We start from the raw sequence: 25,827 nt of genomic DNA on the forward strand, positions 1-25,827 counted from the left end.
TTTTATTTTTCTACGAAGTTCAAATCAAATCAACTTTGATTGATGACAATAATGTGGCTAATGTATTTGTGTTAAGCTCATGAATGTGAACTTTATAAGTTATAAGTGCTGCTTCTTGACTAACAATATTGCCTTGTTATAGCACCACCATCTGGGCGATCTATATATTTTTTTGTTGCCTTAAAAGTCAGGAGCCAAACATATTTGACTAATATTAAACTTAAAGTATTTATGGAGGAACTTGATTCACTTAAGTAAAGAGTATTCACATAAGTAAAAGTACTAAATACAACAATATCAACATATTTCTACGAGTAGACTTGACCAAAGTGAGAAAAATGAGGCATTGGCCCCCACTGATCTAATGTGTTGCTTCTTTATTCAAAATGGTTATGAGACAAAAAACAGGAGACTCTTCAACTTAAAAATTGTTTCATAAGAGGATACGTGCTTATTTTTGTGTAAAATGCCGATATCCCCATGATATCTGTCCACACCAAAAAAAATGTTCACTCTGAAATGTAGTGAAAAGTAAAAGTATCATGTATCCTAGCATAACATAGATATATTGAGGTAAAGAAAAGGAACCAAGACATGTTCAGAGGTTACATTTCCGCAAGTTTACACAACACATCAAAATTAGATTAGAACCAACAAAGTCTATCATTATAGACTATCACTTTCTGGGTCAGGTTTAATACCGTTTTCATTGTTTACTGAGACGTGACAATTGTAAAAAAAATGTTTTTAAAAAGCCACCTAAAAGTCAGTTTCATCTCTGCTCACAAAGTTGCCAGATAAACGAGCGGCATGTGAAGGCAACACCAGTCGTGCTGCTGCCAAGAGGAGAATCTCTTTTTCTTCTTCTTCTCTTTTATCTACGCGTGGTAAATGATGCTGCGCGCTGATTGGCTGCTGGTCGCTGACTTGTGGTCCATCCTGCCGGCTGCCTCTCACAGAGAGAGCCGGGGCTGAGTGTTCAGTCAGCGGCTCACTCCTCCCGGTGTTCCCCGGCCGACACCGCTGCTCCTCACACACACACACCCATACATACTTACACACACACACACGCACACACTCACACTCATGAGTGCGCCTTGCTTCAGTGCGCACCCCGGCTGCTGCAACCTGCCGACTTCACCTGAACGAGCAAACGAGAAAAAAACTCTAAAACAATGCGTGCATATTGCATTATGCGACACCGCAGGTTATTACAACTTTTGCGCTCTTTGAAAAGGTAACGGGGGAGGTGTAAGCGTGCATGTCATCACCATGGATTGCCTTTTTCTTCTGATATGGACTTTACCCATCCCGCTGGTCGGCTGCATCCCAGTCAAGTTCCTGTCCACCCTCTTGTCCTGGAATATAATCAAGGCATGTGGCATTTCAGTAAAAACAAATTCACTCTTAAATAAATCAATGCAGTTTAGAAGTCATACAAACAAACAATTGTCTCTTTCAGCTTGATTTGTGTCAGTAACATTGATTGTGGTGAAAAGTAAGACTGTCATCCCAAATTAAACCCGAGTGCAACTCATGTTCCAACAGAGGAACTCCATTTATCATCTTTTGGCTTTCTTTTTTCTTCTCTCAGTTCTTGCAACCTGTTGCTACCTGTTCCTTTATGATTATTATTTTCTTGCAGACGCTGCACATTTACTGCTCCCACACCTCCCATACCGTTATGGCCAGCTATTCTTCCAGCGACAGCCACGGATTAAATCACGGTGAGTGCTTTTCTTTTGACATCTCTGGACATTTCTTCCAGCTGGCAACATTTCACGTTTGTAAGAATCTGGATGGAGTGAAATGTAAAGCAGTGACAGGCTTAGTTATTGGGCCAGATTAACCTGTTAGGAATATTACAAATTCATTGTTAAATTTAAGGCTTATTTGGTTATAAAAAGTGTTAAGAGTGCTGACACCGCTGCAATGTTATCTGGAGTGCAGGGGTTCCCCCCTTGGCTGCTTGACCCTTAAGAACTAAGGAAGCAAGTTGAAATGATTTACAAACCATACTTTGATTTATTGACGGAAGAAGTTCTTTCTCTGGTTGTAAAGAAAGCATTCGTTTGCTCTGAGCAGTAGACCAGTGAATGTTTCAGATGAAGAAAACACAGAAAGTCCCAACTTTTGTCAAATTTACAACAATGAAAGGAGAGTGAAAAAAGCCTTTAAAACGACTGGCACCCCATGACATCAGAACATTACATATTCACAACTTCTGGTTCTGAAGTGTTGACCCATATGTGACATGCATGGAAGTATGATGTTTTTGGAGTTATGGCTTCTGTCAAAAGCCATCTGCGATCCATATGCAGTGCTGCGCTCTGAGCAACAGCTGACAGTTGAACCCTCTCACTGCAGCACAAGCGCTGTCATTCTATTGTCAGGCTTTGATTTCTATATTGACCGTCCTGTGTAGATGCTGGTCATATATGCCATGTTTCTAGGTGCACTTCTTGATAAAAGTGGCTAAATGTATTTTGAACGCATCTTTGATGTTGTTTAAAACCAGTTTTTCTCAACTGTCGAAAGTAATTGGAAGCAGTTTTCTAAATGCAAATGCTTGGCCAAATATATTCTAGGCAGAATATTTGTGAGGAGATGAATCGGGATGTATGTCATTGAACACAAATAACTCACACTCAAACCCCTGGAGCGGAATTAGCTAGTTACCTTATTTTGGCGCTATGATGTGACTTCCTTTCTATCCCTCTTTTCCTCAGACTACGTGTTTGTAACCCCTGTTGAGGTGGACTCTGATGGAGGATACCTGACCCACGATCTGACCAGGCAAAGTCATCGCAGCAAGAGGTCACTCTCTTCTTCTCTGCACTATCGGCTCTCTGCCTTTGGGCAGGACATGTACCTGGACCTGCAACCGTCTACTGTTATCGGCCCGGGGTTCTCAGTGCAGACCCTGGGCTCGAACGGCATTGCCACCGTGATGGATGATGTAGGGTTTCACAACTGCTTCTATCAGGGATTTATCCGTAACCTGTCGGCCTCCTCCTCGGCAGCCATATCTGTGTGCTCTGGACTGGTAAGTAACACACTATACAACTTGCACAGTCTTGTGATTGCTGTGCTTATCACATTGAATGTCAGAATAGCCATAAATTGAGGTGAAATCCCTTTTAAGTCTGGAAAACTATTCGGAAAATGAAAATCGTCTTTTTAGCAGCCATGTTGTTTCCACATCAACACTTCCACATTAAAGTCGGTAAAGCATATTCCCAGCTCATGATACGGGACCATGCAAAGAGCATGCAAATGTATCATTAGCTGTGGCGGAGGTCTGTTTCCTCTGAATATCATTCTATTGTTCCATGTTTTGCTATCTCGAGCTCTTATTGGCTTTGTGTTGTTGTTTCTTTCTTTGCAGTCAAAACTTTTTTTACACAACAGAAAATTGTTCTCTCCTGGTTGAGATATTTAATCTTCTGCATATCCATTGGGCATTTGTGAGACATGGGCACATCTTTCAGAACTTCAGACATAGCTATCAAGGCTAAAATTGTGTAGTGTGAACTTGAAATAACTACTTTGTCCTCAAGGCATTGTAATCATTTGTTTGGAATTGATGACATGGTTTTATTCTTATATGGATTTCATGGTTTCTACGCGGTCTGAGAAACATTTCCAAACTAGTATTTTAAACATGAATGAAGGAATGTTTTTCATTTTCTGATAGTTAAGAGGACACGGAAAAATCAGATTTTGTGCTGCACTGCTATCTCAAGCTTCATGACTCCCCTGAAAGAGTTCTGTCCTTCAATGACCTGACTGTTTTGACAGTCAGTGTCTGCATAATGCAGACCTTGGCAATATGGATGAGCTGTAACATGACATCATTACCCATTGAGTGTAAACATCAGTTTATTCTTGTGCTATGTGAACCACTTCTTTGAATGTTGGGAGGGTGGGAGGATGGGAGGATGGGAGGAGTGGAATAAAGAGAATGGAAACATGAAGGAATGAGAGCTGGCAAGGAGAAAAATAATACACTTCTGACAGCGCAGCACATTAAAAAAGGGCCATCATTCAGTTGCAGTGTTTTTTGCATTGCCAGCATGCATGACAAATAAACCTGTTGATCACAGAGGGCAGTCTTAGGAAGACAAGTTCAAATGATTCTCTCACCATATGTAATTCCTGTGGGAGCTCACTTGTCACCATGCATCTATTGGAGGTGACATGTTGAAAAGTGTAGCTGGTCCAAAAGCCCAGCTGTGTACATCAGCGTTGATTGTATGACTGTCGACAAGTTTCTGGAAAAGTGTATTCATCCCATTTTCCATGTCACTGCTTTTACTTACGTATCTATTCTAAGTTTTGGTCACTGCTATTTCCAGTTGTCTTACTCAAAATAAAATAACTCAACATTTACTACAATAAAAGACAAAGCGGCAACCTCTGTGCCTGAAAGGTGAAGCCAATGAGGAGTTGCCTTTAGCCTGCATTCTTTTTAATAGCCAACAGGGTGTGACTGAGGTAATGCAAAATAAGTCGAATTGTATAGAAGTCTATGAGGAAAGGACCTTACTTCTTACCTGATTTGTTATCTCACCAAACATTTTCCTAATGACTTCATGGTCACAAATGCTCATTTAATATCTTTTTAATATAGTGTGGAGTTCATTTAGTAAATTATGATCCATTTCAGGTGAAAATAGATTGTAAAGAAAGGTATGCATTAGGGCCAGGCTACCGTATGGTTGACTGGACATGTTAACATCTTACAACTTGGACTCTTTCTCAATGTTTTTAGTTCTGGAAAGTGAATTGTAACCTATTGGTAGCCTAAAATTGCCTTTGTCAGGGTTCGGTTCTCTTTTGCTTCACTGTTTTGTGTCACTTCTGGTTCCTAAAATCCAATATGCTGCAAGCCAAATTGCCACCTCAAGACTTTAAAACAGTAATCAATTAACCAATTGCTGAAGACATGGTGTCTACTTCCACTCCTTATATATCGTCTATGGCACAAACCGAAGATTTATGTTAGGGCTCTTAAATCAATTAAAAGAACCCAATTACCGAAGTTGACTTAATTTCTGAGCAAATCCAGAACAGATTATTAATGATATCACTGATGCTGCTACTGTTATGAACTTTGGTTGATTTGTGTCTGTACACTATACGGACTGAGTAATTACAGGATCTTCTGCTTTCATTGGTGGTTTATGAGGTGCCTGGCCTACCAGCACACACGCATTCCTTGACACATCCCACACCAGCCTGGACCAGATGGACATACTACACCTCCATAAAAGCCATACCTCCATTCATCATCCAGCTTTCATCCCTCCTCTTGCCTCCTTCTGCACTTGCCCTGCTCATTTGTCCCCTGTTTGCCCTGCCTCAACATCTCCTCTTGTTTGCAGCAATTAAAGCCAGGGTGAAGTTTGAGTCGCCTGGCTGGCACTGCTAATCTTCACATTGTCCCTTTCATTAGGCTAGCTCCCATTCACAATAAAACACCATTGACCCTTCCTCTTAAAAGCTCTGCGAGAACACAATGTTTGGGTCGTGATTGCATTTGAATGGGCGGCAACAAACGCTTTGATCTATTTTTTACCCCTCGCAAGTCTTTGCCTACTTTTTTTTCTTCTCTTCCCAAGTGCGACCCTGGGGCCTTTTTTGTTAGGATGCCCACTCAGCCTGTTAAATAGACTCATGTTGTTATATACCTCTCTCTAGGGAACACTGTTAGAAAAATAAAAGATGAACGCTTAAAGTGAGCCAACATGACAAGTGTATCAAAAGGGAAGTCTAGGCCTTTGCCGCTTCTCTTTTTTGGGGCATCACTGTCCGTTTGTTCGACTGCTGTAAGGCTTAAAACAATGAAAGCAGTTGACCCTTGCTTTTCATGTAGGCCTTCACCCAGAATATTTGGATTAAGTACAAATGAAGAACGAGCCATTCAAGCCTGCCCGATGCAACGAAAGGTTAAAAGCAATAGTAAAGAAGAAGATGTCAGAAAAAGGGGGAAATCCAGGGAAACACAAGTGAGAAACAGTGTTGTGGAAGACTAATGTCAATTCATTGTCTGAGGTGAAAGCTCCCAGGGAGGATAGATGTTCTCTTTATAGAGAGTTGGAAAGATGGACTGGTTTATATCAAAGGGCTTTGGAGGGGAAATGGGGTCCTCGTACTTCACCTCATTGTCACCTTTCAACAGAGCAAAGAGGAGAAAAAGAGTGTATGGAGTACGGTTTTTTGACCTTGACCCTGCTTAAAAATACCGGCAGAGGTGTCAGCACCAGCTTCTGGCCCCAACCTTATTTAAACATGCACCATGGCCCAGGCCAAGCAGATGGAAGCCGGATTCATCTGTTTAAATGAAGACCAGGGCGAGATGGTATTAAGAGCAGGGCCGAATGGATCACTGGTCAAAGACGGATTTGCTACTGTAAATCCCCATTAATTAAACATGGTGTTATTTGTTGCTTTTTAATTACTCTCTCTGTGTCCGTATCAAGTATCACGCTCCAGTGAAATGAAGTTGTCCGACTCTTTTGCATGAGGGATGAAAGGATGTCGTTTCAGATATAATGCTCTCTGATTTGAAAGAGAAGTGGAGAGGGGGGGAGGATCCTCTCTCTTTCTTCTTTTGAGGGTTTCTCATCTGAGGTTGCTTTTCTGGTTGACCCCAATCCTCTCTGCTCGTGTATGTGTGGGTGGTTGAGGTGGGGGTGTCAGCCTGGACTCTCGCAGGTTCTTAGTATGGAGTGAGGGTTCACCACTTGTGTGAATGCAGAAAAGAGAAGTGATTTACTGCTCCCCTCTGTCCATCAAACCCCTTCCCAGGATAGGTTTCTTCTCTCTGGGGTTTCCAGGGCATGTCCGGGTCTGGGCTGTGAGAAAAACAGTCTCACCATGTAACCTCAAAATAATCAGAATTTCGACACTTGTTTGTGGCCTGTGAATGAATGAGAATAAACATTAGTTTGCACAACTCTGAGAAAATGGTTAGTTTGTTAAATAATATGTCAATTCTTTTGATGAGTTACATTATTGTTGGGCCACACAATACCAGAAAATAGTGAAAATATTCCCGTCACAAATTATTGAAATTGCATTTTTTGTAAGCCGTACACTTGTAAACCCAAATATGTTCAATTGGTAATAATTCAAGCACTGGATATACTATTTTAGGATGAATTGCACTCAACATCTTAAGGGAAATCTGCCTTTCACTTCAAACATAGTCATGAATACCTTTGCATTTATATGTCAGCATTTGCATTTGTCCTTTTTTATTGTCATATGTAAGCTATGATGCCACTTCTTAGACTAAAGGTTTAAAATTTGCATACAGTTTTGACTGCAGTGCAGAGACCCTAAGAACTATATATTTTTTGAACTTACCCTGTGTGACTGCTTTAAATAACATCTTGACATGCCTTCATTACTGAAACATTTAAGTGTTGGATACATCCTATGCCAGGGTGGCTTTTCACGTTGTGGCCTAGCCGACCATGACCTTTACTTTGACCTTTCCCATGCCCCTGCAGGCCAGGTCAGAGACAGGTTAGACTCTAAGGAAACTGAGCTCCTAGTTCAAGAGTGACCATTAGCTGCAATTCAAGGGATCCCTTTTCCTCTTCCTGTAGAACTTCCTAAGTCCTAAGTTTAATGCACATTTAATAAACATATTAGGCTCAGGGCACATTGAACTCAGAAATAATGCTCTTATTAAAACAGTCATTCGTAAAGTACCAAAACTAATAGAATTGTGTATTTTAAAGTTTTTATTGGCAATGTAATTCGAAAGCTTTCTTGAAACTGTATACCGTGCAACACTTTAGATTTTGTGTCAAACTCTAAAATTGTACTTGTCATTTATCTACATTATTTTAAGCTCTGATAATTTAAACTCTTCGTAAACCTTATAAATGAATAACAATTAGTGGTGATGTTTCCTCCAATGGAATGTTTTCGGATGGGCTCGGGAGACCATTTTAGGATGTTGGTTTGGAGTTGGCTTAATGACCCAGCAAACCCACACTACAAATACTACAGTTTACAGCTTAAATGTGTGTTTGCACACTCATGTGTGAAAGAAAAAACAACCTGAGAAAGTGTCAATACACACCTCTTCCACCTCATTCTTCCCTTCATCTTTTCAGACCGCTCAGATCAAACCTGTCTGATGGCCGTCGTTGACACAGTGCCGCATGTTGTGGCAACCACAAATGAATATTGTGAGAAGGGAGCTCAACCTACGACCCACAACTGTCTGTCTTTACCACTCATTGGGCTCCCTGTAGTGTGAAGAATGTCTTTGCCCTTTTCCCGGGCGTTGTTATTGATGCTGCATGTACTGTAGCCCCTAGAAGGCTTGTCGTTGTAGAACACATCACCCTGTGAATATATGAGAGGTCGAGCTCCCTTACTTGTTGGGAAAATGTGACATCCAAAGCCTTCAAAGCCTCTTAAATTCTTTGTAAAATTGAATATGTGGATTTAAGTTACACTTCAAAATTACAGCATGAGATTTTGAAATGACATTCTGACCAAGTGTCCGTGCACTACATCTGGAAAGTTGGCCTAAAAGGCGCACATGTATACACACACTTGTTCTGTTTGAATATTTAACACATGTAGATGTTGTAATCCCATTAGACTCCTTATGGAACCGAGACAATATATGATTACTCAACCTCAGGGCTGGGAACGTGGACAACATATGATGTGTGTGCATTTGTCAGTGTACTCTAAATCCCTTAGGCTTTTGCAGGGTTAAAATGACACTTGAATGAGCGATTTCCAGCTAGCACATGGTCTATTTGTACCTGTCTGTTTTCTGTAAAGGCAAACAAATTGGAACGCCTCTCTGCTACAATATGCCTCTATGACTTGGCCATAACTCAGCCACTGGGCTGGGCCACGGAGGAGCTCAGAGCTTGGCGCTACAAGAGGAGAGTGGCCCGGAGCCGTTCCCTGGTGGTCTGGATGCTGACAGTGATGTAGTGCCCACTGTTAGATGCCAGCAGGAGAGAGGGGGGTTGGACTCAGCATGGGCGTGGGACGTTGTGTGTGTGAAAGGGAGAGAAAAAACTGAAAGTCTAAGTGTATGTGTGGGTGCTTGTACGTCCTTTCTAGTCTGTGCAAGGTCTTTCTCACACAAAACTAATAGCTGGTGTTGAAGTCCTCAAGTGGATGCTGCAACTGCAACAAACAGAGCCCATACATCAAATCTGACCCACTATTGTCATCACTATATTACATTCGCTGGTGCCGTGGTAAAACAGTCCAGACTTGCTCTAAAGTGCTGCCAGGTTGATAAGGAGTATCATACGTGTTACTTGGCTTATTTTTAGTCTCTGTCGCCTTGGATGAAAGATCAGCTCAGTATGTGTTTTAAATAAAATGCAGTGCATGTGATTGTGAAATACCAAGTCCTCAGCTGGTGTTTAACAGCCTTTTAAACTCAAATCACATTATAGTGAAATCCATGTGGTCTTTATCTCAGTTTCAGGTATAGCAACAACTATGGAAAGATGGATCAAAATGCATCTTATTTTTAGAAAGAATGAAAGTATCCTCAGCTAGTTGAATAGTTAGAGGAGCAGTAGCCGTTGTTACCGCTGGGGTTGGTGTCTCAAGTCAATAATGTGTTGTTAACATGGATGTGTCGAAAGGAGGTTGTCATTGCAATTGTCTACATGGGCTACATTGTGTTTCAGAACCCCTAATTGTTAGTGTTGCATATATGACAAGTTAGTAAGGATAGCAGGACCTTGGGTAAATTAACACAACCATAGGGGCTTCTGTGTGGCAGAGGGTAAACACACGGTCGCTGTAAAAAGATGGAGATATAGTCTGTACGAAATAGTTGTACAATGTGTCCACATTGCCAAGAAGTAGCGACTAACTCTGAAGGTTCAATGTGATTTCAATCATCATAAAGCATTATAAGTCATTGGTACAAAAGGCCAATAAGCAGTAAATGGTTAATGTTGTGAAGTTGATAGCAATTTTCAGTTGTATTAGGAAACACGGAATGGATATGGAGGAAGAGATCTTCTCTCAGCATGTTGCATCTGCTGTTGAACATTTAATCCATATTTTGGAAATAACTACCATCAGGGCAGAAACTAGGGGTAATGGTGCGATGAGGAAAAAACAACAAGTAATTTAGAGAAAACTGTTTATGGGGAATGTTGGGCTCTTACGAGATGCTTATCTAAGCAAACCAGCTTAATGTTTTTTTAATCCGTTTTTTTTTCTTTTGTCTATTCTGAAAATGGGCCATGCTGATTTAAAAATTGCCAACTCTGTTGTGGAGAATCGAGAAAGTTTGAAAACAAGGAATATTGGGGCAAGCTGCACTTTTCTAAAATAACTTTTTTCAAAATTTACATTGCAAATATTTGTTAACACATAAATAAGCCCTCTAAAATGAGTGGGACAAACCTACGTTCCTCACTGGAAGCTGACTTAATGTGTTGGAAGCTGGCTAGAAGCCCATGAGCAGAATATGGTCAGCCTTATAGTTGTTCTTTGTACTGGACGTTGTAGTTACCACCTTCTTTATAGAAATGCCGATCAATGTCAGACCTTTGTTTAACTGAGAACCACTTTTGTTTCCTTTACAACTTTCAGTATATTCTGCTGCTCAGGGTGTTCAGGTGTGATTCAAACACATTACAGCCTCACTCTAAATTCATTTAAATTACACTTTTACATAATTTGCATCACAGCAGCACTGTTTTTCTAACTCAGTAAATGTGCTAGGGCTGCACTCTAACGTAGTTAAAGAGCAATTAAGAGCACTTTAAAGTGGGACATTTCCATTTGTATTGTCTGGTGTGGGAGTAGTCCTCCTATTCCCTGTGGTGCCCACACGGGATAGCAAGTGGGGCCATGCCCAGTGGCTCCAAATGACAAAAGACTCATGCAACACCATCAATTTCTCTCTTTTTGTGTGCCCACCTTCGCTTTGTTCCCTAGACATCCTTAGATGGTGTCAATAGGCTGTTCAAAGACAATTAGTGAGCCTAATCAGGGACTGCAAGACTCCGGGCTATTGAAACATGGTGAGAATAATCATAACGGTTATCTAGACATAATACCATTAATGGGGTGGTTGTAAACAGCCTAGCTGCAGTTCAGGAATCCTGGTTGGCTTTCCCAGTTGCCTTTCCAGACAAGTAGCAGAAAAAAAGAGATTGACCATAAAGTACGCGCGTTCTGACCTTATGCTAATTTGTGCCTGGCAGAACTTGCAGAAGGCAGTAGGCTACATAACGCAAAAAAACACTGTGGTCATGTAGCACTGTGTGAACTGGTCATAAAAACCCAATCCCCCTTTATTTCTTGAATTTGTCTGGCGATTGGCGCCTGCCATAAACAAAATCCCCAAATGTTGTTGCCTCGCCGGATATTTTGTTTCTGTCTTCGTGTAAATGACCCTGCGTCTTCAATCTCAAATGTTTTTTTATTTCAGTTTTCCATGTGATCATAAAACATGCTCACTCACTGTGAATTCTCTAGACAATAAGGAGCTGTACACATATGGGTTCAATCGGATATTATACAGACTTCACTACTAAGACGATGGCCGGGTAAAGAATGTTTAATACTCTATTCAAATAACTTGCTCATTCAAAACACTTGCTTGTATCATCTACAGCTCCTTCTGGAAATGTCCAGATTCAATTCAGGGATGTAGTGCATTTCTGAAAAAGATACTCTGGCAGTAAAAGGCAATTATTTGAAGTCAAAGAAGGAGAAATTAAACCGTTGCAATGAGAGGGCATTACCCTGTCATTGCTGCTTGGCGCTTCCCTACTGTACCATCTTCCTCTGATCCAAGATCCAAAATTACCATTTCTCCTCTACCCAGTCCTTAGCCCTTTTTAAAGACACATAATTCACTCGAGCAAACTGTAATTACTCAGATTGTGATTCTATTGAATAAGTTTGATGCCTGAGGGGCCTCTCTGTGTGGTGAGGGGGGAAAGACTCATACAGGAGCACCGTTCACGTGATTCTCCGCTGAGCTGGAGTGCAGATGTGCTTTAGAGCTCGGTAATCACCAGCTTGGGGCTTCTCGCGGCTCGGCACTAGTCTTTAACAGCATGTAAGCACTTACTCATTTGCCTTATAATATCACGGTAAGAAACCTTAAAAGAGACTAGCGTTTATACAGAGACAAGCTAAAGACTCTCTTCCCTGACACAAACTGTTACGTTGCCAAAGAGAGAAAGCTGTTTGGATTGACTTAACCCGAGGAAAAAGAAACGTTCTGAGGGCGTTTTCTCATGTAGAAGATAGTACCATTGCTGATTGGAAGTGGCCTGGTTTAACCTGTAATCGGACCGTGTGAATCTGTGTGTGAGAGTCAGAGAAATGAGTGAGTCTGCAAGTAAACGTGGGAGGAAAGTAAAGTGGTGTTTAGCAGAGAGTGTGCATCCCTTTAATCTAGCCAAGTCTTACAAGTGTTAATGTGGGGAGATAACTAGAGGTATCAACGCTACAGCTGGCCTTTCTCTGGTGTCTGCGGAGCATGCCTGTGAAACTATATACGACTCATCTATTTCATCTCATGTAATTAAACTTATAGGCCAAAGGCACCAACTGACAGACTGAAACATGTTGTATATGCATTGTCTGCAAGAAGCTCAATAGTAAAAAACAAGCATATAACAATATCACTCAGGTATTAAGTGTTGTGTTGCGCCATTTATGAAGTTCTACTTCAAGCTGCAGTAGGTGACGTTTTTACTTTGTTTTTCTGGGTTCAAAAAAATTTACAACACACACACACACACAACGCAGATGGAATACATTTTCTATCAATATCGTCACAAAACTGCTAACTGCTAAAAAAGAGAGTGGAGATCTGGCAGATATGGAGATAAATTAAGAGAGGTGACGATAGATTATCGATGTTAGTTTAAAGTTAATGAAGTATCTTCAGACGTTTGGAGCTTTCAAAGTGTAATTGATGGAACGCAGTAGTGGATAGGCGGGTTAGGTGCTAGCCACTAACAGTACCATTTTACAAGTAACTCACTTTGTCAGTGCTTGTGAACATACATGTGTATATGGAATGCCTACCAACTTACAAATTGTTCTTGTATGAGAATCAGAGCACATTGGGCTTTTTTTTAGCACGGGTGTCTTGACAGGAACCCGAACGGAGGGCTTTGGATAGAGGGTGAATGGCAATAAATTCAGACAGTAAGTTTATGGAGAAAAAATGTGTCTTTTTAAACAACAAAGCATGTAAACAGGGTCTAGTAATGACCCTTAGTCCCAAAAATATATGATATATCCCTTTTAAGGTTCGGAAATATTGTCACATTTCTTGATAGGCTCAGTCTATTCTTCTAAAGACGTTGTTTTGCGGGACAATCACACTGATATTGTTTGACAGAAGAAGCTGTCAAAAAATTGAAATAAAAATAAAAGCGTGACATCCTCAAAAGAGGTGTATTTGCTTACAGGTCAGGCCTGATGCAAAGGCCAGACAGAACGACAGATGAAGAGATGGGCAAATAAGAGGCGACAGCAGTGTGTGCTGACGGGAGACACCTCCTTTGACCTCCTTAAGCTCTATTTTGAATTCCGATGTATTTTGGGAAGCTGCAGTCACTTTTGCCAAGGACCTTTTCTTTCTTAAAATCGAATCTTTCATTTGATATGTTTTATTCAGGGCCCACAGGGACGTTTTCTTGCCAACACTTGCAGGTTGAGACTTTCAGTGGGAGCAGGTAGCTGTGAAGTTTCTAGCTCAAGGCTGTTCTGGCAGGTATTGATGTACTGCTGGGTTTAAAACCATTGACGCTGCAGAACACAACTGCCAAGCACTAGACCATGTGAAACTTACATGTAGTCAAAATAATGAAGTTTGACAGTTAACTTCCTGTAAAACTTGCCATCGCACCAAGGAAGATTGATGGACGGAGATAGGGAAGATGATTTATGAAGAGACGAAAGATGTGTTGGCAGCTGAAAGGAAGGATGGATGGAAGGATGGATGGATGGATGGATGGATGGATGGATGGACATAAGGATAGATGGATGGATGGATGGATGGATGGATGGATGGATGGATGGATGGATGGATGGATGGATGGATGGATGGATGGATGGATGGATGGATGGATGGATGGATGGATGGATGGATGGATGGATGGATGGATGGATGGATGGATGGATGGATGGATGGATGGATGGATGGATGGATGGATGGATGGATGGATGGATGGTTGGTTGGATGGGGCAGCCTGCCATGTAACCAGGCAATGTTTTGACAACAGGAGCCTCGCCATGACATCTCTTTTGTCTTGCCTCTGTTTATTTTGCCACCTGCTACTCTGGGGGGAATGGGGTCAGCTTAACAGGATCAAGGGTCCTATCACATACATACACACATGCACACACACACTTCAGTAGGTTGCTGGCGAAGTAGATGACACACATTCGCAAAAAGGTCAGAGGGCACTGGGTCAATGGGTGTATGTTTTTTGATAAAGTCAGTGAGCGTGTGCCCTCGTGGATGTTTGTGTGTGTATGTGTGTTATTGCACAGCTATTTTGTGTGCATTCGGGTGCATCGCGGAGTGAATTAGGTAGAATTCCGTGGTCAGACGGAATGTTTAAGGTTCAGTAGCTCAGTGTCTCAGTTCAGAGGGCTGCTAAGGCAACTCGACTTAAAGTGAGACACAAAACACCAGTCAGCTGCTATGACAACAGACCAGTAACAGCCCTTACTAGGATTAAAACCATTCTAGTTGCACACACATTGTAGATAAAATCAATGAAATACAAATCTTAGCTCTCCAGGAAAATACTGATTTCACGCTGTACTGTCTTCAAATTAAATGAGACATATCCTCCCCTTAACAGCTGTATGCTCTCACATGTGCACATCTGCCTGATGTGAGGAGAGATAATTGATAAGCGTAGGTGTGGCTGATCTGGAAATTAAATTTGTGTGAATTGTTTTGAGAGTAGGAACCATTGCTTCATTTAACAGCTACCTCAGCTGCACTGTAGTTACGTCTAGGCCAGGCAGCGGAGACTTGATAACTCCGTCCAAGAAAGTGCCATGGTGGAGGTGTTTTTTGTAAAGTAAGTGAATGGAAATGAATGCAAAAGTGTGTATGGAGGATGGAATGTCAATAACCACAGGTGCAATACATCTTTTGAGGCACATTTCCAAATGCAGTAGGCTGGTTAGCATATGAGGACAGTCATGCAGCTCCAAGGGTCAGAATCAAAGAAGACTAATAGATCAATGTGTGGCTTGGTGCCTATGATATTGTACCTCTACCTGTCAAATAACTATGCAATGTCATGTCATTTCTAAGGCAAGGTACAGGAGGACCAACACGTGTGATAATTAAATACACAAGGAAGAATCATTCGTACTGAAACTCGAAAACAGACACATACAGGGCAAAAAGATTTAGCACAACCACCAAATAGTTGGCATATTTGCTCTTTGTTCGGGCTCCAAATACATTTGAAACTTGAATGGCACCAAAGGAACTTGCAGTCCTCTGCCAAGGCCAATGAAGCCTTCACATGCTCCTTGGATGGTCCTCTTTCTGAAGGTGCAGAGTAGTACTTCTGATGTTGGTGTGTTTATGAGCTTTAATGTGGAAACAACATAGAAGCTAAAGAATGTGTAATTTATTGCTCAACATGTTGATCGCTTTTTCAGATTTGTTGTTGCTATTGTAGGGGGCCTTCACTACAATTCTCAGCTGGGAACACCATTTTTGTATTTATTTTGTCATAATTTTTGCAGCTCAATTGCCATATATTGCAATGTAAAATACGTTAATCATGGTTAACATTGCCACCAAAATGTGATTGGTTCTTCCTTCGCCCATGCTACTTCCATTGACCAAGTTTTGTGGAAATAGGACCAGTAGTTGATCCACAAATCTGCTGATGTTAAGACAAACGAAGCAGAAAACATTTCCTCTGGGAGGTGGTAACTTTGTATGGACTATTTGAAAAAATGATGCCATGGTCAGTACTCGAATACTGTCAAATATAGAATCTAACAATAATTTCTGTTGTTAAATGTAACTGGACATATTGTGTTTTGGCCTTTTTCACTAAATGTCCACATCTTTTGTTTGTGTTTCTTCCAGTCAGGTTTGATCCGTGTGTCTCATGAGGAGTACTTGATCGCCCCCCTGCCCCAACATCTGGCTCAACAACACAACTACAACTCCCCCGATGGCCACCACCCGCATGTGGTCTACAAACGCTCAGCAGAACACATCGTCCACAAAAGATCTAGTGGGCCGTACAACACCAGTTTTTCAACACCTGACAAACCGTACCTTAACCATCATCAGCAGCAGCATGATCACCACGACTATCAGCATGGAAAGCTGCAGAGGCAACACTTCTGCGGACGCCGCAAGCAATGTATGTAAGAGCACCTAATATTCCTTTTTAAGTTTTTTAACGGCACCATACGTAAAATCTTATGTCGTGAGACTATTGGCTGTAATATAAATTAAAAATACTAATATAATATACTAAATATTTACAGTAAATCCCAAAGCTTTGTTTAGCATCATATTTATATTTAAAAGTATTTAATTGTTATAAAGTATACAATAAAGGATAATTCTGATATACATTTAAAACAAAGGTTATCGTTTTTAACTGGTCATTGACTTTTTATTTTTGTCTCCAATCTATTAGTCCACAATTAAAACTGTGTTGGCCTTCCCAAACATTTTTTTTTTTACAAAAAAATACAATTCTATAAATTCTATTATGAAAGGGCATAGACCATTAAAAGAAATACATATTTGAGTGTGAAATAAATACTGTTCTGCAACATAAAGCAATGTCGCAGCATTATCACATTATCATAACATGGAAAATGGAAAAATAATTTTTCAAATAAATCAGTGAACCCTATATATCTGCATTCCCTCGATATGTCCACATACATTATGAAGATTAATGTCTGTATTAAATGTTAAAAGTGCATTGAGCCCAGTGAAATACATCTACTTCAGTCTGAGGCTACTTAGCCAACAGGCCAGTTTAAAGCGTTATCTTCCATTCTAGTGGTGAGAGGTAGTAAGCAGCGTGGGGAGTGAATTTCCTGTCCTTTCAACACCAGAGCTTGTACTCCTATCACCCGGCACAAGCCAGGAAAATACAGTTCATTCATTTGACCCTCACAGCCATCTCTTTCTCTCCCACTCTCTATCTCTCCTCCCTTCCGTCCTTCACATTCTGCCCTCCTAGATGCTCCCAAGCCTCCCACTGAGGACAGTTTCATCATGCCGGACGAGTTTACGATACCTGAGGCAGAAGGGCCGGGAAGGTCAAAGAGATCGCCCTTTAACACCAACAGGGTGGGGGGTCTGAATGTGGAGACCCTGGTGGTGGTAGACAGGAAGATGCTGGAGAAACATGGCAGGGACAACGTCACCACCTACGTCCTCACTGTCATGAATATGGTGAGGGCGAAAGAAGGGAGGAGAAGGAATGAAAGAGGTGTAACATATGAGATAATGATAGCTCAAACACATGTGAGAAAAAGAACATTCTGCCAGATCTTGTCCATTTGTTCTAACATGGGAGAGTGAACAGACAATAACAAACTGTAAGGCTAGGTTCACCTAACCCTTCGCCATGGGTTTCAGAGGTATTTGTAATGTTAGCTAGCTAATCTGCTAGCATTTTTTGTTAGCTAGAAAACAACATTTGCAAAGTAAATAACATTAGAGGGAACCTCGAAACCAGACTATGTAACTTTAAAAAGAAGAAATAGCCTGTTCATTATCTTAGAAGTGAAAAGTAAATTTAGAAAGCAATTCAAAATGCAGCCTTTCTCATTTTTAATTCACTAAACACTTTCGCTGCTATTGCTTAACTGGTCTGGTATGGACATTAGGTAATAATGGATAATATATATAAATACAAAACACCTCGCTAGGTTACTGAAATGTCTTAATTTAGTTAAAATTGGTGTATGCACATAAAGTGTTGGACCTTAACTCCCATTTATTTTATTTAAAAACATGTCTATGATCTAGGAACTGGAACCTCTTCTGCTGTTCTACCTGTAAGCTTACCAAGACAAAAGTAATATGCTTCCCACTTAAAGTCAATTAGGGTAGCTTCGGAGAATAAGAATGACCACAAATATGTGATTATTTACCACTCTTTTTGCAGGTTTCCAGTCTTTTCAAAGATGGCACCATTGGGTCCGACATCAACATTGTGGTGGTTAGCTTGTTGCTACTTGAACAGGACCCGGTGAGTGGCTCAAGATTACAATTAGTCAAACAATGTGTTGTTAAGCACTTGGCAACTGGTGATTGGCTCTTGCTCTGTGTCTTTATGTCTTTACTTTTTTTTCTAGCTGGGCTTGACCATCAATCACCATGCTGATCAGTCCCTTAACAGTTTCTGTCAGTGGCAGTCAGGTCTGGTGGGGAAAGGTGGAAAACGACATGATCATGCTGTTCTCCTCACCGGACTGGACATCTGTTCCTGGAAGAATGAGCCCTGTGACACCTTGGGTAAGTATGCTAATAAATAGCCTATTCTTTAGTTAAATGGGAAGACAGTATGGAACACTCGGAGCTATCGTCTGTGGTGACAACTGAGAATTCCTTGAGTAACAATAAATATTGTAGTTTGGGGCATCTAGTCAGGCGTAAAGGTGAGACTCTGGGTTTGGACATTACAACAAGCAGTGAAGGACGTATGGCAGGGAAAGTGAAGACTGGCACTCATTTGTCACTTTGACCAAATGCTACCTTTTATTTTAATATTTAAACACTGTTGTAAACTCAAACACTTGTTTTTTCCTTTGGCATCTTTTCAAAGAATTAAGATTGAAATGTGTCTTATGCACAATAGTTACATTGTAGTTTGTGGTAATAAAACATCTCAAGTGTTGTATAGCTTAGACATAAAATACATACAATAAAGCAAGAAAACAGTGTAAGTCACACAATGGTGCAATGAAATTGAAGAATATGTAAACTAGGTATTTTAAAAAATAGAATGAGAGGAACAAAATCAAATTCAATAGGCTACCGTCAAATAAAATACTGCTTATTCTAAAAGAAATTCATTGGTGGACTGTAAACATGAATGTGCTATAAACATAAGGGTTTTTTAAGGTTAAGGGCCGTTTCATAGTCTACGCAAGCTACGCGGACGCAGTTGTAAACGCAAGGTTCACGCCCGTATTTTTAGTACATACAGAACGTGCGTCAGTTGCTGCGCTGGGCCTTGTCAGATGCGATACACCGCTCATCCAACAGGGGGTAGCAGAGTCTCCGGTGACTTGTCTGTCTGGTAGAAAAAAGGAAAATGGCTACAGAAGAGGAGTGCCTCATTTTGCTTCTCCTGAATCGCCGGCAGCTTGATGTACTCAGCAAGCCAACCGAGACGAGAAAGTATTGCGGTAGCCGAAACTCAGCTGCCCCGCGCCACTTTTTGTTGCCTGCTTCCATTTTTTCTGGGCTCGCACGAACCGGTCCCTCATCTGCTTTCACTTTTTTTTATGGTATCAACATCGATATCTAGGTCCAGCGTTATTTCTAGCCATGCATTTTCAACTGCGTTTCTATCTGAATGTGAAGCGCTCACAGGGTCATAAAGATGCTGGTGCACACAAACTTATTCACAGAGACGCTCCTCGTTGTCAGCCATGGTTGCTATAGTACTTCTTCTGTTAATAGCGATTTAGTACAGTACAGTACAGTACAGTAATTCCCATCAGCGCCCCTATTAGAAACGCGTGAAATGGCAGTCGCGCTTGATTCGCGTTACAAAAATCTGGACTACACATTTTGCTACGCAAGTACGCGTCAAACCCTCCTTGCGTAGCTTGCGTTGACTATGAAAGGGCCCTAATGGCAGTGAGGATGCAAATACACTGGAAAAAACAAAAGTGTGAAATCTGGAAAAGCACAATCAACATATGGCCAAGAATGATGCTTCACTGCGTCTAACTAGCCTTGCACTTTAGGATGAAGATATTATGTACAGTTTATGCATAAATCTTAACGCTTGTATGAACACCAGGCAGCTTGAACAACATATACAAAGCCAACTAAGCTCGACTAATACCATAATCATATTGCTTTCACACCACTAATTGTTAGTAATCCCAGGGCAGCACATTATCTCATTAGCTACATGAGGTAAAAACGGTGAAAGGTGACCCACAATCACAATTATTTCTGAACTTTATGGAAATTCTGTATGTTCGGCCTGCGTTGTTCAAGTGTAACATCTGTCTGTTTAATAAGTAGGCTCATTCATCAACTATATTGATGTTTTTACTGTGCATGTTCTTAAGTTCTTAAGTTTTTGGGTCCATTTGGAAAAAAATATGGCTGAAAAGACAGTGGAAAAAAAAGCGAGCACTGAATATTTTCATTTGTCAGTTATAGAAAATCCCACATTGAGGATCATTTATCGTTTTCCTAATGCATTCAAGGTCCACCATTAGCCAAACCCCCCCTTAAATTAATTGAAAATCAATAGTCTATGAACAATCTTAGACATCTAATCGACTCTACATTGGATTTTGCTTATGTTTCTGTCCCTAAAATGTGTGACTTTTACCTTGATTTATCTAGTTAGTCCAACAGCTGTCTAATATGCAAATAAAGACACACGTGGACAGGGCAACAGCCTTTTACACAAGATTGAAGAAGGAAAACTGTACTGACAGTTCACTCTGCCCTGGAGATTTCAGAGATGAATAGTTAGCATTAGCATGGCAAAGGTTTGGACAGTAAACACAGTAGTCCTGAAAGTTTTTGTATGTTAACCAAGCTAGGTGCTTCCTTACACAATCTACCAAAACTCCTTCTAGACATTATTGTACATTTCACAGCTACTAACTATCAGCCACTGTCAGTTACAAGCAAACAAACTGAATGAGAAATGCTTACATCTGTTGTTAGCGTTTTTTTCTGATAGCATTTTGAAAGTTTTGACAGTAAAACATGGATTGTGTAGAGTTAATTGTCATGTAAACAAGGCCCATTTGCACCCTTTCACAATCTACCAAAACATCCCACAAGACATGTATGATTCATTGTCAGCCACTGACTGTTTAAAGCTAACAAGCAGAATCAACAATGCTAACTACACTTTGCATTTTTCAGATACATTAGCCAGTACCCCATTTTGTTGCAATAGATTCCTCAGCTAAATCCAACACACCTATGGTTATATCTCTCTGGTGTTTCAGTACAGAGAGCGAGAGTTATCGTTAGCATAACGAACGTTTTTAATGGTAAAACATGGAATGCGGAGAGTGAATTTTTGCCAGGCAGGGGTGCTTGAATTCATAATCTGCCAGAAAATCCCACTAGACATTGATACAGTAGCTGAAAGCGAATGAAACATTCAAACAATGCTCACTCCATTTAGCATTATTCCTATACCAGCACAACTGACTCCTCATATGAATCAGACGTGTAAGGCAAAATCTCCTTAGGTATTTCTTCTTAAGGAGAAAATAGACCAAGTGTTGAAAATCAATGCTCCGGATCTCCGCCAGCCTAGTGCGAGCAGTGTTGGTTGGTGTTGCACTAGGCCTGTGATATTTGCAAATTTCACAGTTCATAGATCAAACATTTCTCAAGGTAAAAATAATTGCTCTGCTTCCAGCACCTTTAATGAAAAGCAGTTATTTGTTCTGGGAAAACTGTGTCAAACTAAATATTAATTATAGCAAGTATTTGCCTTCGTCTGGAGGGAAACTTTAAGTTAAGCTGGCAAGTGCTTGTGAGTTTGCACCTGGTGTGAAATCCCCCTAAGTGCATTCATGTACGCAATATGATAGACATTTGTTGCCTGCCAAATCTGTCAGAGGTTTTGAAAGAAAGAATGTTCTCCGTTACAACACAAAGAAAAAGATAATGCATTTTTATGTGACAGATTTTAGTATTGATTTTGTAATCTTCTACTTCTAAGACATTAACTCTCTCTGTCTTTGTTTTTCTATGCAGGTTTTGCACCCATCAGTGGGATGTGCAGCAAGTACAGGAGTTGTACCATCAATGAGGATACAGGACTAGGCTTGGCCTTTACTATCGCTCACGAATCCGGACACAAGTATGTTTGACAAAAATGTGAATCGAGTCAATCTTATAAACACCACATCAGGCTACACAGACTCAAACATGTCAGACCTTATGTCAGACTTTAGTGTCATTTCTGAGCAGAACAGTATACCAGTCAGTATATTGGCTCTGTGCTGTGAGAATGAATCTATATTAAATAAAATAAATGTGGTCTGATTTACAGAAACAAATATACGCTGAATCAAAACATTACGTTAAAGCACTACCTCATCGACTCTGTCACTTTATGATTGAATAATGGCAACTGCCTCAGGCCTCATGAGTCTGTTTTTGTATTTTGAAGTTTCCATTGAGATAGGAGTCCTGTTTATTTTTGGATATGTTTGGGATTTTCATGTTCATTTTCTGGCATGCTTTTGACACATACTAGGAACAACTTTTTTTTTTTTTTACTCAAACCAGTTGATAATGATTATTATAATAATCAATATAATGGCAGCAGTGCTACCTATCTGAATTCATTACTAGCAACATTAGTTAAAATGCATTTTATAAAATTCAGAATAATATTATTTTGCGTAACCTTCCATTGAGCTGTAAAAGCTATTTACCAAGCAAAACATGCAAATTTAAGTAACATCACTATACAATTTTTTAAAATCTAGTTTTGGGATGATCCATGATGGTGAGGGGAATCCTTGTCACAAGACAGAAGGCAACATAATGTCTCCAACTCTGGCGGGAAACAACGGGGTCTTCTTCTGGTCCACCTGCAGTCGACAGTACCTCAGCCGCTTTCTTGGGTAGGCCTTTACCGCCTCGTTCAAGTGCACAAACAAATTCCCATTTTTCTAGCTGGTTGTCATTTATCTCTTCCTGACTGACACGGGTGATTTGTTGTTTTCACCAGAACAGCCCAGGCATCCTGTCTGGTGGACGAGCCAAGGCAGATCGGTCAGTACAAATACCCAGAACAACTCCTGGGCAGCTGTACAACGCAGACACGCAGTGCAAGTGGCAGTTTGGCTCCAAGGCCAAACTGTGTAGCCTTGATTTTGTCAAGGTGAGATACTAGTTAATCCATTATTAGCATGATTTAAAGCTGCTATTATCAAATATTTCTACATTAACAATGGATAAGGGTTCGTTATTGACAAAGCATTATCTGACTGCCATGACGCTATGCAGAGCTTTTCTAGAACCTTAAACCGAATCAATGAACCTAAATATGGTTATCTGCCTACAGTTCTGTTTCGGTTTAATGTCATTGCTCCTATTGGTAATATTTTGACTGCAGCAGGTTGCTGTGTTAATCAAAAATATATTTTCCAATAGCCCAGAGAGGAGTGTTTTTCTGACGCTTTGTATAAACAATTATGGCACTTTTAACTATGAGGGGAATTTGGAGAATGCAGACCTCTGAAAATGGCTTTTACATAAGTAAAAAAACAAATGCGTGTATCTGCCCCTGGTCTTGGATCCGATCCAAAATTGAATGGGTTCCTTCTTGGCCCATGCTTTACCCTTCCCCAAAGTCACATGAAAATCTGGTCGATATCTTAAAAGACAAACCTAACAACCAACTAACTGAACAAAAAACATAACCTTCTTGGCTGAGTTAACTAGGGTCTTCTTTACAAAGTATCTATTGTAAGACTTTTTTGTGAAAATTTTTTGGGGGCATGTTATACTACCCAACAAAGGCACTACTCAAGTAGGAAGAGGAAGCAAAGTAGGAAAGATTATCCCACAATTGGTCAATAAACTAACCCAATGTTGTGCAGTTTCAAAAAAACAAGTCCATAGCAGTTGAATGGTCCCAGTTTAACATGAACCCCAACATTCCAAAATCAAACATTGTTCACATGTCCCTTAACCTAAACCAAGACGCACTAGATGAGCCTGCACTAATGAGACGGAGCAGCCTTTACAGCGCTAATGGTGCAGTGCTAAATTGGCACTTTATTAATTAGCATGATCTTTGCACAACCACATCGAACCCCCCTCACATTTGAGCCACCATTGAAATGCATTCCATAAATTGAATGGGAATCCCAAGCCTTCCCCCGTGCCCCCCCCACCCCCGAACAGAAGCCTTGTGGGTCTTGGTATAACCCTTTATGTTGGGTGCATTGAATGATGTTGATTCACATGTAAATGCTCTTTAAAAATACTACGGGGTATACCATTCGGGGCTATAATTGCTGGGAAATCGACTTTACCGAATCGTATATATTACGGATTAGCACACATGACATCGCCCTGGCTATTCACGACGTCCCTAAATCCCGGCTATGTTTCCCTTAAAAGAAGATCAAATACTACATCTGCATTTCTTAGGACTGTGGATGGTAAATTAACCTACATGCTAGTTAACAGTGGATTTAGGCTGCTTTTCACAATTGTTTTTATTGTCCATGATAGGCTCATGTAGAATGATTTTACAAGCATGCTGGTATGGCTGTCAAACACCTGCTTTGGATAAGAGAATGGGGACAAAGCCTCAAACACACACACCAGAGCGGACTCTCCTGCCTTTCCCCCTCCCTCCTTTCTAGTTTCTCTCCCGTTGCCAGTTGCAGTTGGGCGGGTTGCCAGACTCTGCCGCCTGTCTTTCGACCCCGGCTCTCCCTCTGTGCTCACTCACTCGCTCTGTCTCCGTATTGTTGGGTCAGATGACACATACAATTATAGGCTGTTTCATTAAAGAAGTACAGTGATTACATTTGACACCAGGGCTTTGTGGAGAAGCTTACCAGCGTGATGGTGGTCCTGGCAGGAAGCAGGTGCTCGCGGGTCATGGAAAGGGAGTCACACAGTGCCAAAAGGCTGTCAGACTACAGTCATAAGATACAAAACACCAAATCTGATAAGACATCTCATACTGTGTGTATGTTTGACTTGTTTGACAGGACATCTGCAAGTCGCTGTGGTGCCATCGAACAGGGCACCGGTGCGAGACCAAGTTTATGCCTGCTGCAGAAGGCACCAACTGTGGCCCTGACATGGTGAGGAAATATCTTCTTGTTCCACAGCAGCCACGCTTTTCTACTGCCTGCACTTTTACTCACTGACTCATTGACTATACAATACAAAAGAAAATGGCGCAAACACCTTTGGATGTCTAAAAGATGCAGATGGTAAAAACCGCTGATCAGTCATGTGAGTTAATATTCACTTTGTCATAACTCAATTGGTCAAGGAGTTTCCAGATCACATTTAGCACATCAACCCTAAATAGCACAAAACCACACTTTGATATACACTTAGCTATGCTTACTTGCATAAAGTTGTAGAAGAAGATTGATGCTACTTGTGAAAAAGGAATTACAAATAATCAGGCAACCCATTGCATTGTCTAGTTATTATACTTTTGATAGGTTAGCTTGATCAAGAAGCTTTAGGTGTTCATTTACATAAAGTTAGACAGAGTATTGATAACTGTTTACCCAGTAATTTGAATCTTTCTGAGTAAGCGTGGAATCAAAGTTATCATTTAACTATTAGCAAGACATACAATTTTCCCCAAAGTTCTTAACTTCCCGAGATAATTGAACTCCTTCAATCTACCGCTCGATCTTAGTTCCTACTCTCAGCTATGGTCATGATCAAAAGAAAGCAACCAGTTGAGGTGATTCAGGCACCTGGCAAGGATGCCACATGGCAACAATAGGGATATGTTCAAGGCATGCCCAGCTGGGAGGAGACCGGGGGGCTGACCCAGGACCAGTTGGACGGAATATATCTCCACGCTGGCC

At 40.8% G+C, this 25,827-nt stretch overlaps 1 protein-coding gene across 1 annotated transcript in view; it reads left to right on the forward strand.

Annotated features, from left to right (window-relative positions):
• The first annotated feature begins 1,003 nt into the window (after nucleotides 1–1,003).
• The window catches only part of adamts18 (ADAM metallopeptidase with thrombospondin type 1 motif, 18), a 61,642-nt gene continuing 36,818 nt past the window's right edge, over nucleotides 1,004–25,827 (forward strand). The window contains 12 exon segments of the mRNA XM_063881834.1: nucleotides 1,004–1,374; nucleotides 1,646–1,727; nucleotides 2,730–3,046; nucleotides 16,127–16,409; nucleotides 17,250–17,464; nucleotides 18,183–18,266; nucleotides 18,373–18,532; nucleotides 21,995–22,100; nucleotides 22,735–22,872; nucleotides 22,980–23,044; nucleotides 23,047–23,132; nucleotides 24,982–25,077. Of these exon segments, the coding sequence (XP_063737904.1) occupies nucleotides 1,273–1,374; nucleotides 1,646–1,727; nucleotides 2,730–3,046; nucleotides 16,127–16,409; nucleotides 17,250–17,464; nucleotides 18,183–18,266; nucleotides 18,373–18,532; nucleotides 21,995–22,100; nucleotides 22,735–22,872; nucleotides 22,980–23,044; nucleotides 23,047–23,132; nucleotides 24,982–25,077 (1,734 nt within the window). The 5' untranslated portion in view covers nucleotides 1,004–1,272.

Source organism: Eleginops maclovinus, chromosome 4, assembly GCF_036324505.1.
Source record: "Eleginops maclovinus isolate JMC-PN-2008 ecotype Puerto Natales chromosome 4, JC_Emac_rtc_rv5, whole genome shotgun sequence".
Classification (NCBI taxonomy): Eukaryota; Metazoa; Chordata; class Actinopteri; order Perciformes; family Eleginopidae; genus Eleginops; species Eleginops maclovinus.